This window comes from Hemicordylus capensis, chromosome 5 (genome assembly GCF_027244095.1).
Source record: "Hemicordylus capensis ecotype Gifberg chromosome 5, rHemCap1.1.pri, whole genome shotgun sequence".
NCBI lineage: Eukaryota > Metazoa > Chordata > Lepidosauria > Squamata > Cordylidae > Hemicordylus > Hemicordylus capensis.
In genome coordinates this window covers 230,004,735-230,023,998 of record NC_069661.1, presented here as the reverse complement: position 1 = coordinate 230,023,998, position 19,264 = coordinate 230,004,735, and the positions used below count along the sequence as shown (strand labels likewise).

At 43.6% G+C, this 19,264-nt stretch overlaps 1 protein-coding gene across 2 annotated transcripts in view; it reads right to left on the bottom strand.

Moving 5' to 3' along the window:
• The window catches only part of TMEM178B (transmembrane protein 178B), a 458,207-nt gene that overhangs the window by 335,977 nt on the left and 102,966 nt on the right, over positions 1-19,264 (bottom strand). For both annotated transcript variants that reach the window (XM_053254775.1, XM_053254774.1), the window contains exon 2: positions 824-937. In XM_053254775.1, coding sequence (XP_053110750.1) covers positions 824-937 — 114 coding nt within the window. The remainder of the gene's footprint in view (positions 1-823; positions 938-19,264) is intronic.

Genomic DNA, 19,264 nt, shown 5'->3' with positions numbered 1-19,264 from the left:
AGGTGGAAACAAATACTTAATGTCAGCCGTGTATCTCAAGGCAACTCTTCCTGACAAGTTGCTTCAGAGACGGTTACAACATGATGCCCACTGGCTATCACGACAATCAGCTAGATTTCTGGTGGCCTTCTTTAGCCTGCCTTAGGCCAGAGGATGGAAAGAGCTGGTTTGAGTATGTTGGGTGAGAGGCAAGAGTAAGGATGCAAAAGGAAAGGCTTCAGCTTAATAAGCACTGGCTGGGACGAATCAGCTGATGCTACTGCCCAGTAATGTGATTATGAACCAGCGTCCATTTGAACACCCATACTCAGACACCCCAGTGGATACCAATGTCTTCCCCCTGTATCTATCAGAAAGTGACTAGGCCTTGAAGGGTCATTTTACATAGGTGCATGTCAGGTCATCTCAATATGCCAAAAAGAAATCACTGAACAATCCAACTTCAGCAAATTTAACATGGCATCCCACAAGTTTGCTTTTACTTCGTAGGCACTAATACCAGCTTCAGCGGGAAATTTGGCACTAGCATCAGCATCACAAACAAAGCTATCAATGTGCCAAAGGTCTGACTGAATTAACAATCACGGCATCAGTTCTGTTCATCACTGCCAAGTCTGATTCCACAACAGCCAGCTCATAGTTGTCCTTTGTTGTCAACATGTTCCTAACTAGTGCAGTGTGCCTGCAATGGACGTGAAATGAACAAAGCCATAGACACAAGCAAGAAGTCCGATTCCTTTTTCTTTCCTGCCCATTGAAGATCTGAAACAATGTCTGTGGGGTGCTCGTAACACAGAGAGAAGGAAGGAAACAAGACACTTACGCAGGGCATGCCACTCATCCTGGCGGATGGTCTTTGTGATGTTGTAGGTGAGGTTCTTGGGAATTGTTGCTGAGGAGTAGTGGTACTTGATGTATGAACACTGGTCAATTGCTCCTGGAAAAGACAAGAAGGAACAAACAAGGTTATTGATGCAAGGACGCCCTTCTCTTTAATTAATGTAGTATTTCAAAACCTGCGTGAAATGCTTTCTAGAGGGTGTAGGGCACCAGCAGGAAGGCTGCAAAAAAAAAAAAAAAGTCTTATCAGGAAGAGGCTTATCAATAGCCAAGATTCAAGGTTTCCCAAAACATGGGTCCTAGGAAGCTGCCTTATACAGAGTCAGACCACTGCTACACCAGACCATTGCTTATAAAGAGCCAGACCACCCCTGCTAACTAAGCAAAGAGGCACCTTTCTAAAGCGGTAATTCTCTTTACTGAGCAGCGGGAGAGCAATTGGCCCTATCCATCCCTACAACAGCATCGCTCCAGGGGCTGTTGCTGGTGTCTATCTTAGGTTCCTTTTTTAGATTGCGAACCCTTTGGGGACAGAGAGCCATTTAATTTTATTTATTTATTTATATCTCTGTAAACCGCTTTGAGAGATTTTGTTGAAAAGTGGTATATAAATATTTGTCGTAAACCATTGGTCCATCTAGCATCTACACCAGAAGTGTCAAACTCAAATCATATGGTGGGCCCGATCTGATCCCAAGGCATCTCCAGAGGGCCGCATCCGCCCCAGCCGCCTTCTTACACCTACCTTGTGCCTTCTGTCTTCCTCCTTCTCCACCCTCTTTCTCTCACTCTTTTCCTTTCTTCCTCTCTCTCTCTCTCCTTTTTACACCAAGGAAAGGTTGGGGGTTTCTTTAGAAGGAATTCTGAACAACATGCTGCCCCATGACCTGCAGCTACCAATTTTGCACGACAATCAATCCTGCCACTTACATTAGCTGAATGCACTACCTTTTGCACCAGAATATACTCAGGGGAAGGTTGATTAAAAGAAAGAAAGAAAACCGGAGTCAGCCAGCTCACCGGCTCTCCCTCCCCTCCCCACCACCTGGGGCCTGCCCCAGCCAGCCCTAGTGAAGAACGAAGCAAGCCTCCCTTTCTCCTTCTGAGTGGCAGTGGCCGAGGCCTCAGACTGCTGTAGCTCTGAGTGTGGTGGGGGCGAGGGAAGAAGCACTGTGGCAGGGGTGACAGGTAAGGAGTGTCACGGTGGGAGGAAGAAATGCGGCAAGGTGTGGGGTAACCTCGCTGCCATGGCGAGGGTTAGGAGCACTGCCGCAGAAGGGAGAACTGTGATGGTGGGCAGCAGAACACAGCATCAGCAGCTTGCTGAGGGCCGGATTGCCGAGCTCCAGTTTGGCAGCCCTGGACTACACCAGCTGGCAGTGGCTTCTCCAAGGTTACAGACCTTCTGCAAGTAGAGCAGCCCCATCCCCTAAGGGGAAAAGCTTACAGTCCTCACACATGTAGTCTCCCATTCAAATGCAAACCAGGGTGGGCCCTGCTTAGCAAAGGGGCTAATTCACGCTTGCTACCACAAGACCAGCTCTCCTCCTTCATAGTCTACCCTGGGATCACTGAAAGGGGAAAGTGGGATCTGCTATGGCATGGTAGGTCAACCTGAGGAACTCCAGCTATTGTTGGACTACAACTCCCATCACCTCCAGCCATAGCTTATTGCAGCTGGGGATGATGGGAGCTGTACTTCAGCAACATCTGGGGACCCAAGTTTGAGAACCTTAGAGCAGGGCTGCACAATGTCTGACCCTCCATCTGCTTTAGGACTACAACCTCCATCAGTCCCAGCTACAGTAGCTAATAGTGAGGAATGATGGGAGTTGCAGTTGCAGCATCTGTAGGAGGGCCAAAGTTGTGCAGCCCTGCCTTAGAGTTCAACGCAGAGAGAAGCTCTGAACCCAGGACTTTCTGACTCACAGTCTCTTAAGCACCATATATTTCATTTTTATACATGCATCTATATATGTTCCTTACATACGCTTTACATAAAATTGTAAAACAAGAAGACAATAAAAACAAAATAAATGTTACCAAGGCAGAGAACACATTGGTTGACATCTTGACTAATACTACTACTAATAAAAGAAAGTTGTGCTACTGCAAGACGATCGCTTAGCTGCACTTAATCACCAGCACAAAAGTTCCCTGTGAATCCTATGAGATGCCACATTTTGCAGACCATGTTGGGAGCATAGGAAGCTGCCTTATACTGAGTCAGACCATTGGTCCATCTCGCTCAGTATTGCCTGCTCTGACGGGCAGCGGTTCTCCAAGGTTTCAGGCAGAAGTGTCTCCTTGTCTGGAGATGCCCAGGATTGAACCTGGGATCTTCTGCATGCAAGCAAATGCTCTAACGTTGAGCTATGGCCCCCAGCCCCTAAAGGGAAAATCTTACAGCAGACAGTGCTGACTATTTAGGGTAATGAAATCCAAAATGGATTGTGAGGAGCTCCAAAAGGATCTCTCCAACCTGGGTGAGTGGGTGACAAAATAGCAAATGTGGTTTAATGTAAGCAAGTGTAAGGGGATGCTCATTGGGGTCAAAAACCCTAACTTCACATATACACTGATGGGGTCTGCGCTATCCGTGAATGACCAGGAGAAGGGTCATGAGATTATAGTGGACAGTTCACTGAAGTGTTGAGTTTATTTTTCTGGTCTTCGACCGTTCGAAAGGGACAACTCAATGTGTGGCAACAGTGAAAAAGCCAAATCAGGGTCCTAGAGCACCTTCCTGATGAGGCAAGGCTACAGCATCTGGGACTTTTTAGTTAATGAAAAAGGTGGCATGAACGAGGTCTCTAAAATTATGCATGGTGTTTAAAAAGTAGATAGCAAGAAATGTTTCTCCCTCTACCACAACTCTGGAACGAGGGGTCAATCTCAATGGCCTCCGTCCGTCTAGCTCAGCATTGTCTACACTGACTGGCAGCAGCCCTCCAACATGTCAGGCAGGAGTCTTCCTAGCCCTACCTGGAGATGCCCAGGATTGAACCTGGGAATTTCTACAAGCAAAGCAGATGCTTTATCAATGAGCCATGACCCCATCCATGGGAAAAGAAAAAGGGGAGGAAGTGGAGGGGAGAGGGAAACGGATAAAGACGAACCAGGGCAGCTTTATTTACTTGAGCTTAGTTCTATCTGGGCACTTTCCAGTTAGCCACTCAACAGCGGCGAAATGCTTCTGTTCAGGCAAATAGCATTCAAAACATAAATAGCAAATCATCCACCAGGGGGAGCAGTCTTGCAAAAATTAACAACCAACCCCCCAAACAGCAACTTTTTTGCGCCGGATATACGACATTATAGCACTATATCGCAGAGATTAAATTCGAAACAAGGCATCAGAAATGTGAACGGTACCCTGCTGTCAGCATAGAGACTGCAGTGTCACAACACAGGAAGTGTGGAAGCACACTTCAGAGATTCAGCATGACCCCATTGCAGGGTCTAATCTGGAAAGCACCCTGGAAATGAGGCTAAAGGAGTTAAGCCAAAGGGTGATTGGCTTGATTATCAGGGCTGACCGGGGGGGTGTATAAATTACCAGAGCCCAGCAATTCAGAGATGGGGGCCCACCGGGGTGCATGCATAGGCAGTAATAATGCTCCTTCAGGGACCCTTGTTGCTGTCTCTGGGGTTTCAAGCAAGAAACGCGGAGTGCAGCCTTCCAGGGAGAAACACGAAGGGAGAGGAGAGAATCCATCCCCAAACACACACACACACACACACACACACACACACAGAGCTCGCTGATGAGCCCGACTCGATCCCCCACCTGCCTGCGCCTGCGGCATAAGGCATGGCACGAAGGAGCAGCAGAGCTGCAGAGAAGGCGGGAAGAAGGAGCGGAGGCAGAGAAGCACACGAGAGTCTTCACTTTTTGTTCAGCTGCAAAGGGGTGAGAGATGGATGAGTTGTGTGAGTGCATGCATGTGTGAACAGGCCACCTGTACATCCCCGGGAGAAACCCAGGACACACAGCCACGCGCCCACTCCCCTGCTTACTCGTTACGCCTCCTTCCCTTCCCCACAGCCTGCTCAAGGACAGCCACAAGCAATCTCCTCCCTGCCTGGCTCTCCACAGAAAATGAGCAGGACAGGCTTGCAGTTGCTAGAGAGTGGCGGCCTGCGTACACACCGGCAGAGACCGAGCGAGGAGGAAAGGCCCTCCCTCCCCACTTCCGTGGGGTCTTCCTCCACCTCCTCCCTCCCCTCACACCTCAGGGGCTTTCCACACCACTGCAAAAGTGGCTGTGGTGAGCCCCTCTGTATTCACTTCTTTTTCCTGCAGAAGCCTCCCCCATCACTGCAGTATTTCTCCTTCGATTCCACCCCTCCTGCAAATCTGCCCATTCTGGTGCCTGCCCTACCCCGGGCATAGACAGAATAGCTTCCATTTGTCAACAGAAGGAAGTTAACATTACAGCCTGAATTCAGCCTGTACTTTCCATGACCTAAGCTTGCAAATGGTTTGACTTAAGCTAATGACATCATTCTTTCTCTTTTATAGTCTATTCATGTATGTGACAAAATCCTTGTCTTTGTTACAGATTCATTCTCCCAAACTCATTTTGAGGGTGCATACTGAGATGTTACTGACTACTGAACAACATTCTTGTAATATGTAGAATGGGAAGGTTAAAGAATGGCAAAAAGGGAGGAGTGAGGATTATAGTCTACATTAATACCTTTGAGTACAGAATCAAGGAGTTCTAGTTTCAATGATCCAGAATAAATACACATGCGGTTTTATGGCTGAAATGGAAGCATTACTGCCTTGCCTTCTACAACCATTCTTCCAACTTGTGTTACTTCTTTCCCCGTTCTTCTGCTCAGTGCATTGTGGTGTCCGAGAACTATCCTCCATGAATTAATCCTCTTCTCACCTTTTATCTCATAATTGTTTCTTAGTTGTTTCCCCTCCCTTGTTTTAAATATATTTTAAAAAATTTAGTTACTCTTTAATTTAATTTAATAATAAAATAATAAAATTAAAAGGTTAATAAAAATTAAAATTAATCTTCTAGGGTTAAATGGCCTACATAGATATTTTACACACACATAAAAACGCAGTTTATTTTTTAAAATATTTCTAACTGTATTTTCTCTTAGTTTTCAAATAAGCAAGATCTCATGTCAAAATTATTAAAATGTTCTTTAAGAATAAATGTTTTTCTTTTACTATTGCATGTTTCATTTGTATACCAGGCAGGGCATATTTGTTGTTGTTTTGCACATCAATACAAATCCCACGCAAAGATTTATAGCCGCTCCGCCCATCCTGGGGTGCCCAAAGATCTTTTTTCACCAGGGCCCAAACCAGCTCTCGCAGCCCTGTTGATGATCAGCTACTCAGAAGCAGGAGAGCACTTATGATCGGTGTCCACAATAATGACCCTGGCAAATGATCTCCAGTTCCCAATGAGGTTAGATTCTTCCACCATTTGCCTTTACAAATGAGCTTTGACGCCACCTTAGGTCATGAAGCTTCATTTGGCATGAATGGAAGCGATATGCCACATAATGAGAGGGCGAGTAAAGCATTATGCAACCAAATTGCCAGTTACAACCTTGGCAGCTTAAAATCTTCCCAAGTTACCGGAGATGTTCATTGTTTGCTTTTCTCGTGTGCTCCCAGCATTCTGCCTTTGACGGCAATTAGGGTAGACAAAGCCAAATATTATGGGGGGGAAGCAAAATATTTACTTATGTACCCGTCTGCCCTAATAGCTCACTGGGTGCCAGTGTGTGCCTTCACCATCTGGGCACCAAATGCACATCCAGAATGAAAGTTTCCAACTGAGAACTGTACTTAAAAAAAACAACCTATTGTGATCTTTTAAAAAACGACACCCAAATCTCCAGTCTCCATGCAATGAACTATTTACGACAGTTGTGTCACTTTATGAAACAAAAACTGAAACTTTTTTCCTCCCCATTCTCCAGTTTGCTCCGCTGTATTTATAGTACAGAGGCTTGAGCAGGAAGCAGGAGAGTGCTTATTTGTCTGGAATTAATCTTTATGTTATCAGATACCCTGTCCAGAACAGGCTCCTCCTCTCTAGAGAGGCAGCAAAGAACACAGATCTTCAGCTCCAAAGGGGGGGAAAAGTTAAGGCAATGCTCTTATTAATTTAGAGGCATAAACCATCAGTGGCACAGCACCCACTTTGCATATAGAAGCGTCGCTAGTGGGGAGGGGCCCCGTGTTTGCCCCTCTCCCCGTCAGTCCCTCAGAATGAGGGAGACAGTGAAGAAAATAGGGAGGGGTGGAGCTGGGGGGCCCCAGGTTCTTTGAACCGATCCACTCAATTATACAGTAGCTACACCCCTGAGAAGCTCCCAGGTTCAATCCCGGGCATCTCCAGATAAGACTGGGAAAGACTCCTGCCTGAAACCCCGGAGTGCCTCTGCCAGTCAATGTGAGCGTGATGGGCAAATAGCCCAACTCAACATAAGCCAGTTTCTTCCGTCCATATGAGCTTTGCTCTGCAGATGGAGGAGAGTTGGCCTTGTGGCAGCGAGCCTCAATTGTTCCCTTTGCTAAGCAGAGTTCACCTTGATTTACATTTGGAAGTGTGACTATCTTAGAGCATAAGAACAGACCTGCTGGATCAAGCCTATCTAGTCCAACATCCAGTTTCACACAGTGTCTGCCCCCCACCCCACTCCAGATTCCTCGGGAAAGCCCACAAGCAAGAGATGAAGGAAGGCCCTCTCTCCTGCTACTGGTATTCAGAGGCATCTGCCTCTGAGCCTGGTGGCAGCCTATAGCCATCAAGTCTAGTAGCCACTGATAGACCTGCCCCCCATGAATTTATCTAAGCCCCTTTTAAAGCCATTCAAGCTGGTGGCCATCACCACATGCTGGGTTAGAGAGCTCCATGGATTAATTATGTGCTCTATGAAAAAGTGCAGTGCTTCCTTTTGTCGGTCCTAAATTTCCTGGCAATCAGGTTCATGGGGTGTCCCCTAGTGTGAGAGAGGGAGAAAAAAAATGTCTCTCTCCACTCTCTCTACACCATGCATAATTTTAGAGACCTCTATCATGTCGCCTTTCTAAAAAGCCCCAGATGTTGTAGCCTAGCCTCATGAGGAAGGTGCTCTAGGCCCCCGATTATCTTGGTTGCTGTCTGCACTTTTTCCGGTTCTACGGTTTCCCTTTTGAGATATGGTGAGCAGAACTGTACACAGTACTCCAAATGTGGCTGCACCACAGTTTTGTATAAGGGCATTATAATATCAGCAGTTTTATTTTCAATCCCCTTCCTTATGACCCTGAACATGGAATTTGCCTTTTTCACAGTTGCCGCACACTGAGTCGAGCCTTTCTAACAGTCAAAGACCAGAAAAAGAAACTCCACGTGTTCAATGAGATGTCCACCACAATCCCAAGGTCCCTCTCCTGGTCATTCACTGAAAACTTAGACCCCTTTGGTGTATATGTGAAGTTGGGGGTTTTGGCCCCAGCATGCACCACACATAACTTACACTTAAACTGAACCACATTTGCCCTTTTGCCACCCACTCACCCAGTTTGGAGAGATCTTTTTGGAACTCCTCAAAACTCATTTTGGTTCACTACCCTAAATAGTCAGCACTGTCTGCTGTAAGATATTCCCCTTAGGAGTTGGGTCTGTAGCTCAGTTGTAGAGCATCTGCTTTCACGCAGAAGGTCCCAGGTTAAATCCCTGGCATCTCCAGGAAGGGCTGGGAAAGATTCCTGCCTGAAAGCCTTGGAGACCTGCTGCCAGTCAGTGTAGACAGTACTGAGCTAGATGGAGCAATGGTCTGACTCAGTATAAAGCAGCTTCTTATATTCCTATGTAACAGAAGACTTAGGATCTTTGCACCCTATTGAAAACAGTGGAGGTTCTTCTATGGTCACTACCTTGGACAGCGTGCTGAATTATTGGAAGTTTGGGAAGATGTTAAGAGAACACTGAGCCAGAGATTCCCACCACCAGCACAACTGACTTATGTAATGTGTGCACAGAGTGGAAGTAGAAGATAGGGGCAAGCATGCTGCAACATTGCAAACATTGCTGCAACATTGTTGCAAACATGCTGCAACATTGTTGGCAATGGCCAACAGTGACCAACAGAGATTGATGCCATACCTTACACCCATATTGGTAGTTGTTGGCCACTATTAAGGCATTTTTTGCAACATCTGCACTATACAATCAAGGCTTGCAGATCTGGGCTCCTCACATACACACCTGGCATCAGTGACACATACTATAGGACCACTACTATTTACTGGTGTTGGTACAAACCTCCATTCCCCACTTAGTCACTTCCAAGCAGAGAAGTGTCCAGTTCATTCATTCATGGTGGGCAACATGAGGCCATCGCCCAATGGAGGGCCCCAGGTTCCACCCCGGGCATCTCCAGATAGGGCTGGGAGAGGCTGCTGCCTGAAACCATAGAGAGCCACTGCCAGTCAGTGAAGACAATACTGAGCTAGATGGACCAAGGGTCCAACTTAGCCTAAGGCAGCTTCCTATGTTCTTAACATCCAGACTTATTAGTCATTGCTAAGCACCACTGAAATGAATGAACCAGGTTAGTCTTGATATGATGCACAGCACTACATCTCTGTAAGGCTCCCCCCGCCCCGCCCTACCCACCCTGGCCAGGGCTGCTGTAGACTCATAAGCAACCCTGACACTGTTCAGAATCAGTGGTTGTGCCAACAGGGCTTCTGCAGTCCTTCTCATTTGCTGCCATGAGAACAGGGCTGTCTTTCACCAGGGCAAGCCAGGCGACTGACCTCTTGGGTCCTGATCTTGTTGCTGCCATTAAAATTAACTGGAAGGGGGCCTCGCAGTGGCTGATTTGCCCCACGCTCTGCATCTCACCACACCAGGGCCCTCTAAGGGCATCCCTGTATGGAAAAAAAATGGCCAAAGGTACTGCTTTTGCAATCGCTAGTTCTGAATAGCATTGGGGATCTTTTTGGGGGTGGCGCCCCATCTATAGGAAGATAGGAACATAGGAAGCTGCCATATACTGAGTCAGACCATTGGTCTATCTAGCTCACTATTGTCTTCACAGACTGGCAGCGGCTTCTCCAAGGTTGCAGGCAGGAATCTCTCTCAGCCCTATCTTGGAGATGCCAGGGAGGGAACTTGGAACCTTCTGCTCTTCCCAAAGCAGCTCCATCCCCTGAAGGGAATATCTTACATGTGGTCTCCCATTCAAATGCAACCAGGGTGGACCCTGCTTAGCTAAGGGGACAAGTCATGCTTGCTACCACAAGACCAGCTCTCCTATAGAATCTATGGAATAGCCTGCCCAGTGCGGCTTACATGGCATCATCACTTTGTTCTTTTATATGCCAGGTGAAGACTTTTCTGCTCCCTTAGACTTTTGAAAAGTGATTTAATTTTTAATGCATTTTCTATTTAAATTTTCTATTGAAAAAATGTTATTTTTTGTCATTACTACTGTATTTACCTGAATCCAAGAATGTTATTTCCATGTTCTTTGATCTTAGAAACCATGGGGCCATCTTAAATTCAGAGTCCTCTTCCTTTTGAGTAAGTATAGGTACAACCTGTATTTAACGTTTAATTTTTAAGGGGCTCGTCTTAAATCAGAATCACCTTGTATTCCAGTATATGTGGTATTATTATCATTATTAATACGCATCTGCAGCAGCCTCAGGGTGAAGCATCACAGAAACATAGTGCTAGTCAGCCAGTCTCAATACTGTATAATGTATGCACAGAATTGTTGGGGTATGCTCATGAAGTTTCCTGTTGCCATCACCTTCAAGCAGCATTGCCTTTTACGTGCTTAGATAGAGCTGTTCACAGCAGATAATTAATTCAAACATTATTCTTTGCTCTGGCTTTGATTTTTACAAATGCAGTATTTTCTTTTTTTAGTTATTTGATAAATATTTAAATATGAACATGTTCCATCTTACTGCTTGTTTGAAAGCTGGGTTAGTTCATCTTCCTGTGGCTCCTGCATTTGTACCAATGAGAAAAGGTAAAACTGACAGGTCATTATCTCTCATAGTTTGATTTTGGTTCTTTTAGTTTGTTCTCTCTCTCTCTCTCTCTCTCTCTCTCTCTCTCTCTCACACACACACACACACACACACACACACACACCCCACACACAAACACCAGGAGGTTTGAAGAGGCCTTCCTCAGACTGCCCTAGATGGGTCCTCTCCTATCTGGGTGGTCTGCGTATGGTTTGTGACAGAACTTACGTTAGTGGATGAGATGGGTGACAGCAGAGGCTATGAGAGAGTGGCCCAGTTCAGACGTAGTGCGGAGCCACAGGTCCAATGGACCCACAGTTTTGTGGCAGGGAGAGCTGCCTCTTTGCAGTCAGTGAGACAGCAGAGAGGCAGGAGAGCTGACTGTGTGGGCTTCCTTCTTAACAGAAGGACAGCACGCACAGCCAATTGGGCCGGAGTGAGGTAGGAGCTTCCTCCCTCAACTCCGGTTCCGTGGGACCCAAACTGCAGTACCAGTGTTTGGATGTAGTGCTGGCACTGCAAAACCGGTGTTAAGGGTGGTGGAACTCCACTCTGACCAAAGGTTCAGAATGGAGTTTGGCAAGGGAAACCACAGGTCCGTTTTCGATGTTAACTCCAGTTTATTTTATTATTTTATTTTATTTTAACATTTATATCCCACTCTTCCTCCAAGGAGCCCAGAGCGGTGTACTGCATACTTAAGTTTCTCCTCACAACAACCCTGTGAAGTAGGTTAGGCTGAGAGAGAAGGACTGGCCCAGAGTCACCCAGCTAGTATCATGGCTGAATGGGGATTTGAACTCAGGTCTCCCCGGTCCTAGTCCAGCACTCTAACCACTACACCACGATGTGTGGCTTTGGAAACAGGAGGTGAAGGGACCTCTGGTTTCAGATTTTGTTTAAATTCGGCCAGTGGCTCGGGTCATGAACAGCTTCAACACCACTGCATAAAGGCTATGGGCAGAGAGGTGATCTCAGAGATTGTCAGCAGGTCCTGGACCCTCAGCAGCTGCCCAACGATTCTGATTCCTGATGCTAGCCTTGTTTAAGATCAGAAATATCCCTTAAACAGCAGCGGCTGGTGCAGGCATTGCCAGGTGTGTTGGCGGGAGGCATCTTTAAGTGTAAAGCCCCTGGTGGCGCAGTGGTAAAAACTGCCGCCCTGTAACCAGAAGGTTACAAGTTCGATCCTGACCAGGGGCTCAAGGTTGACTCAGCCTTCCATCCTTCCGAGGTCGGTAAAATGAGTACCCAGAATGTTGGGGGCAATATGCTAAATCATTGTAAACCGCTTAGAGAGCTTCCAGCTATAGAGCGGTATATAAATGTAAGTGCTATTGCTATTACTATTGCTAAATGTTTTTATTCTGTTGTAAACTGCCCAGAGACATAAGTTTTAGGTGGTATAAAAATGTTTTAATAATAAATAAAATAAAATAAAATAAATTAGTACATACCTCCTGTACTGCCACACCTGAAAGCTCTTCCCAGCAGCGGCATGCCACCCAGCACCTGCTGCAGCAGAGGATCAACTCCGCCACTAAGCTGGCTTCCACCAATGCGTGGAGGCCATTTGTGGGCCACACAGATGGCCTCCTCCAATACGATCCTCCACTACAGCAGGTGCTGGGCAATGCGATGCTGCTGGTAAAAGCTTTCAGGTGTAGAGGTATGGGAGGTAAACAGATACTAATTTACACCTAGAGGTGCCTCCCACCTCCCACCCCCCACCCATGGCATTTTCCACACCAGCTGCCACTGCCCTTAAAGTAGGACAAATGTCCTCCATTCTGGATAGCAGAACTCCATTCGGCACATTGAGTATTAGTTATTTCCAAATAAATGAAGCACCACCAATTTTTTTGTAACTCCAGGATAGTACAAATTGTATGCAATTTTGTGTTTGGAAACTCCACTTAGTTATTTTAAAGGTATTTCTACACCATCCAGAAAGTTGAATTGTTGCACATGCTGTCTAAGACACCCTGAAGACTAGCAAAGGCTGAAAATGGAACATTGGTATATCTCATTTCCACTTTTGTTTTGCCTTCCCAATCCAGATCCAGTCCTGGTACACCTCTAATTATAACAGTCTCACTATATCTGTACTGTCAACAGAGAGTCACATTTTAACAGTAAGATGATGAGTAGGCTTACATTTAGCCAGATGCACACAGCTGGCTAAATGCAGCAGCTGGTAGGAAGGGTAAATATTCCGACTCTCAAGGCACCCAAGCACTGATTCACTATTGGAGAATGATGAGCTCATAGTTTCTCTCCCATGTCAAAGGAAGAAGCCTGGGGAAGAGGCAGAGGTACAAAGGGCAATTACGAAACACAGTGTTAGTCCAGCTATTCACATATCCAGGCCAGGAGACAGAGGCAGGGAGGAGTTACAACCACTGGCATTTGTTCTCTCTCACTGTCTCTCTGTTTTCACGGCCAATGGAGTTTAAAAGGCTGAAAAATGCTTTATTCCTGCTTGTTTGGAGACTGAAATTAAAAGATCAATAAAGAGTCACAGCAATTAAGAGAGTCACAGTGGTTAAGACTCATGGATGATCCAGCAGTTTGCTGAGCAAGTTTCTGGATGGAGGCCACGTGTGGAACCTTAAACTATACAAAGAATCGGGAACAGGAGAGCACAAAATGCTTTCCCAGGCATGGCACAGGTGCCAAGAAGATGAGGTCACCCAGTTCCCAGTTCAGAATCACTCTTCAGCCATGGACTTACTAGGTGACCTTTGGGAAGCCACCATCTCCCAGGTTTTAGTCCCCATCTGTAATAGTGCCAGTGTGGCTGTACTGGTTAAAGTGTTAGCTATAGTGGTTAATGTAAACTCTATTCCAGGTTGCAGAAAAGAACATTTATTACACTTTGAAGGTTACCTTAATTTTAAATTTTTCACCTCTGACCACCTCTTCCCTGGATATATGTTTACCTAATACATATCTATAAATTCCCTATACTTTTTGCATATTTGATATATTTAAGAAAGTTCAAATACTCACTACTTGAGGGTTTCTAGTAGTATATAGGAATGAATCAAAATTTCCAAACTCATCCAATATTTCAAGTATTTGAGATCAATGCCCTTGATCATGGGATCAATGCTCTTTTTAAAAATCCAGCATTTTAAGATCCAGTCTCCAGTTTCTTTTTCTGCTCTTTAAACAGATATGCTAATGTCTTATCAGTCTTGTTTCCTTTTCCAGACACTTTAGCTTACTGTAGGTAATATTCTAAAAAGCTGTATATGAGATTTTAAAAAAAACCTGAAGGGTGTTTTTTTTTAATAAGAGTGTTTAATTGTATATCAACAATCATCCTGAGGAAATATCTTATGTTCTGTCTCTAGTTCTTCCTATCAGCTTTTGTTTGTCGGTTTCTTTTCTTCTTTAAATATGCCAATACATAAATAAAGCCTTCATGTACACTTTACTAGCCTCTCAAATTAAAGCTAAGTCATATCTTGTGTATACAGGTGAAACTCGGAAAATTAGAATATCGTGCAAAAGTCCATTAATTTCAGTAATGCAAATTAAAAGGTGAAACTGATATATGAGACAGACGCATTACATGCAAAGCGAGATAAGTCAAGCCTTAATTTGTTATAATTGTGATGATCATGGCGTACAGCTCATGAAAACCCCAAATCCACAATCCCAGAAAATTAGAATATTACATGGAACCAAGAAGACAAGGATTGTAGAATAGAACAATATCGGACCTCTGAAAAGTATAAGCATGCATATGTATTCAGTACTTGGTTTGGGCCCCTTTTGCAGCAATTACTGCCTCAATGCGGCATGGCATGGATGCTATCAGCCTGTGGCACTGATGAGGTCTTATGGAAGACCAGGATGCTTCATTAGCGGCCTTCAGCTCTTCTGCATTGTTTGGTCTCATGTCTCTCATCCTTCTCTTGGCAATGCCCCATAGATTCTCTATGGGGTCAGGTCAGGCGAGTTTGCTGGCCAATCAAGCACAGTACACTGTATACTTTTCAGAGGTCCAATAATTGTTCTATTCTTCAATCCTTGTCTTCTTCGTTCCATGTAATATTCTAATTTTCTGGGATTGTGGATTTGGGGTTTTCATGAGCTGTACGCCATAATCATCACAATTATAACAAATTAAGGCTTGACTTATCTCGCTTTGCATGTAATGCGTCTGTCTCATATATCAGTTTCACCTTTTAATTTGCGTTACTGAAATTAATGGACTTTTGCACGATATTCTAATTTTCCGAGTTTCACCTGTATATAGACAAATTTTAAATCCTCTTGTTTTAAAATAATTTCCTCATCTTGTGATATTAGATCATTGAATGTTCGTTTGTCAGTTATGTCTTGTTGCTCCCATTTAATTGTCATTGCTGCATGATCCACCTATGTCACTGAATTATTCTCATCCTCAGTATTTCTGTCGCTTGCTGACACGGGCATGCACATGCCCATCATCACCACTGGAACTTTCAGTGCCACTGCCATGGACCCAGAAGCAGCAGCAGCACTGTTGAGAACAGGTGGTTGCATGAACAGCATTACTACATTTTTCCCCATTTGTGAAAATGGAGGGAAGATATGGCAACACTGCTAGTGCAACCACCTGCTTCCAGATCCGCAGCAGCACAAATCTCAATGGCGATGGTGGGCTTCTGCATCATGTCAGCCATTTTCTCTGAAACCAGCAACATGCTTATTCTGGAATAAAGTTCAGGGCAGTAGGAATAAAGGATGTACTCCTTAATCTTAGGATTCTTATACCTCCAAATATCCACTAAATGTATCTTCTCTATTCCATCTCAAAATGTTCCATGTTAATTCTAGATCTGTCTATTGCAACATTTAGAATTCCATACATATTCCTCCAATTACAATGTCCCCCTTCTGAAAAGTAATGTACTTTATTTAAAAGAATTGATTAAAAAATAGTTCTACTTGTATTATGGTGCATATATCATATGACTACTTTATAATTCTTTATAATTTTCAACAATATATAATGCCTGTGATGCTCACTGTAACTCTCTTTTACCAGTACATTTATTTTTAATATAAATTGCAACATCTCTAGCTTTATTTCCAAATGCTAAGATTTCTACATGTAATGTTTTACTGATCATACACTTTCTTTGTTCTTCTATAACATGCATTCTGGTAACGTATCACCATCCTCTTTAGTCAATTTTCCAAATCTCTCTCTTTTTCATTTCATGAAACCATTTATTTAGCCTTCATATGTTTACATATGAGTACCCAGAATGTTGGGGGGCAATATGCTAAATCATTGTAAACCGCTTAGAGAGCTCCAGCTATAGAGCGGTATATAAATGTAAGTGCTATTGCTATTGCTATTGCTATTGCTACATAAATAATCTTCATCAGTTTCATCATGTAATAGAATTCTACTCATTTATTACTTCCTTTTTCTTTTTTTCTTTTTTTGCTAAATATAGTTTCTGTTTCTGTTTCTCTGTATCCTTCTGATTCTCTGGATTCTAGATCTTGTTCTTGATTGGTTACCCTGTGACTAATTTTTGGAAAATCATTCTCCTTTCCCTCAGATTCTTCTGGATGAACTGCAGTGGGTGGCGGGGGGGGAGTCCTCTTCATTATCTAAAATCTCATGCTTAATATAATCTAGAAAATTCAATCCTTCCCCTAAATGTATCATTATTAATTTACAATAATAATATTTTACAATTTTGCAAGTAGTAACATGGCTGAAAAAACCATCTATATCTGATATTCTATTCTTGCGATTATTTTCTTATTAACCCCATGTTTTCCTTTTATTTATTATTCTTAGACCACAAAGAGAACAGTTGTATCTTAGCATCACATATATTCAAATTCTTAAATATTGTGTCAAATTCTAGCTTACGCTTTCTAAAACTCAAAAGTGTTGCTAAGACATATATTGGTTTTTAAGCTATATAGCAGTCTTTGAGTTAAATCTTCTTAATGGCTGACATCCAGAGCATACTATCAGTAGCACAAAAGGAAGAAATGGCAGCAGGAGGAGAACTTTCCTAGTTGTGCCAGCGCCACACAGCCATGAATGCACAGTAGTAGGGAGCAAATTTAGACAATTCACTCTGGCTCCAGGAGTGCCTAGTATCACCCAAAAATATGTCCCTGAGGGTCACACAGCCCTCAGGGACACATTTTTGAGTGACATAGGGTATTCTTGGAACCAGAGCGAATTGTCAAATTTTACTCCCTTCTACTATGCACTGCAAGGCTACAGGAACAGAGCAGTAGCGGGGAAGCTCTCCCTCGCACTGGCGTGTCTTCCTCCCACAATAGCAGAAGGCCATTCTGGATGTCTTCCACTGATTTCAAATAAATAGATTTCTACATCCAAAATCTTAGCTATTTTCTTTATCATATTGCATCAATTTATCTCCAATTTTCCTTGGCATTCCTTGAAAAATCTTCATCACATGGTATTATCAAAAATTCTCATTTAGATCCAACATAGTCTCAATTGTCTGCTTGGTATGCGCATTATTACTTTTCATTTCACTTATCATTACTTTATGAGCCTTTCCTTTTTCATACAGCATTTTTGTTCTTTCTGTTGTACTAGTAATAATACTTTACATTTCCCTAATTCACTTCCATGACTCAATTTTACCATTTATACTATTTTATCACCCATGTTTACTCTCCTTTGTCTGATGTGACATATTTCATTTATAAGACTTGCAAGTTCATCTTTCAGAAATGTCTTCAAATCACCCATTTCTATCACTTTAATTTCATCTCCTCCTTTCTTAGCACTTCTTGTCTCAGCCTTACCTGCACTATAGTCTTTTGTCCTTCCATCAATATTAAATCTCTTCTGTCTTTTCAATAATCACCTCGCTTATATTTAATATGGACTTTTAAACTAATTCTCTGTAATTCCATCTTTCTGTAATTATTATGAAAATACCATTCACATTATCCTTTGCTCAGTCAATAATTAGTACAGAAACCACTTTGTAATCACTTTAACTTTGCAGTCACTTAAAAAGTAAATAAAATGGGATATAAAATCTATTTTGTATAAAAGTCCGTTTCAGTCATATTAGAGCCCTTTAAGACAGGGATTCTCAGCATGTGGGTCCCCAGATGTAATTGGACTTCAACTCCCATAATTCCAAACCAAAGGCCACTGGGGCTGGGGATTATGGGAGTTGAAGTCCAATAACATCTAGGGACCCACACGTTCAGAAAGCCTGCTTTAAGACATTGAGCCCATTCTCCCAACCAGCCCTCCCTGGGTAGCCCTGTCCTACCCAGATAAGGCTGATCATGTGAAGCCCTGGGATTGCTTCCAATCCCCCTGCTCCTCCCCCAATGTAAAACCCAGGCTTAAAGTGAGGTAGGAGGATAAGTGCGCATCACCTACCTCATCTGCCAGTCGTGTGGAGCTCCATGCTGGCGGCAGCTATTTTTACCACAGAGCTGGGGAGAAGGAGCTGCCAGGCAGCATGGAGCTTCCCAATGCATCACACTGCTCACATAGCGTATTGTAGGATACCTAGGGGCCTTGCTCCCCCCTAACCCACCAATCCACCACACCCTTGTTTGGGCACATGGGTGGAGGAGCCCTGATTGGGTTCCGGTCATCTGGGGAAGGCAGGTAGGCTCCTGCCTTCCTCCCAGCCCACCTCCTTGTGGTCATGTGAACAACCTTATTATGCTGTACATATGTTCATGTCTGTTCATATTATTATTATTATTATTATTATTATTATTATTATTATTATCAATTTCTATACGCCCTTCCAAAAATGGCTCAGGGTTTTGTGTGAACGACTGTACATGTGTTCTTTTTTAAAGTGAACCTGGGTACAGGCCCCCTCTTAAATTCAGGGTACACATAGGAAGAATACTACTGTTCATGCAACAAACATAATAACTGTGTGTGCATGCAGAACTATACATGCATACACTGTGCACAGATTGTATTTGCATTGAACATAATGTGCAAATAGGGCTCAGTTGTCTGTCCAAAGTGCTTAGTAAAAGTTTCCTCACGTGAAACTTTTCCTATGACAATATTGAAATTCATTTGTATTACTGTTCAGTTAATTAGTGTGTATTCTTCATGCATATTGTTAGTCCATTCAGAAACAATGAAACACGCAGACTAAATTACTCCTGAATAGTCCTACTGAAATTAAGTAGCCATTTGGACTACTCCCCGAGTAGTACCAATCAGTCTGGATGTCAGCCATTGGCTTTTCTTGTACAGCCCTTTTTGTAATCTAGTCATTAATTCAGTTTAGGAACTCACTCATCTTCTTTCTTCTGGTCTTACTTATACTCTGGTCTGATTTATTCAATGTAATTCTTCTGGTCTTACTTATATTTTACCCAGCAAAAATTAGTTCACTCTCCTTTACC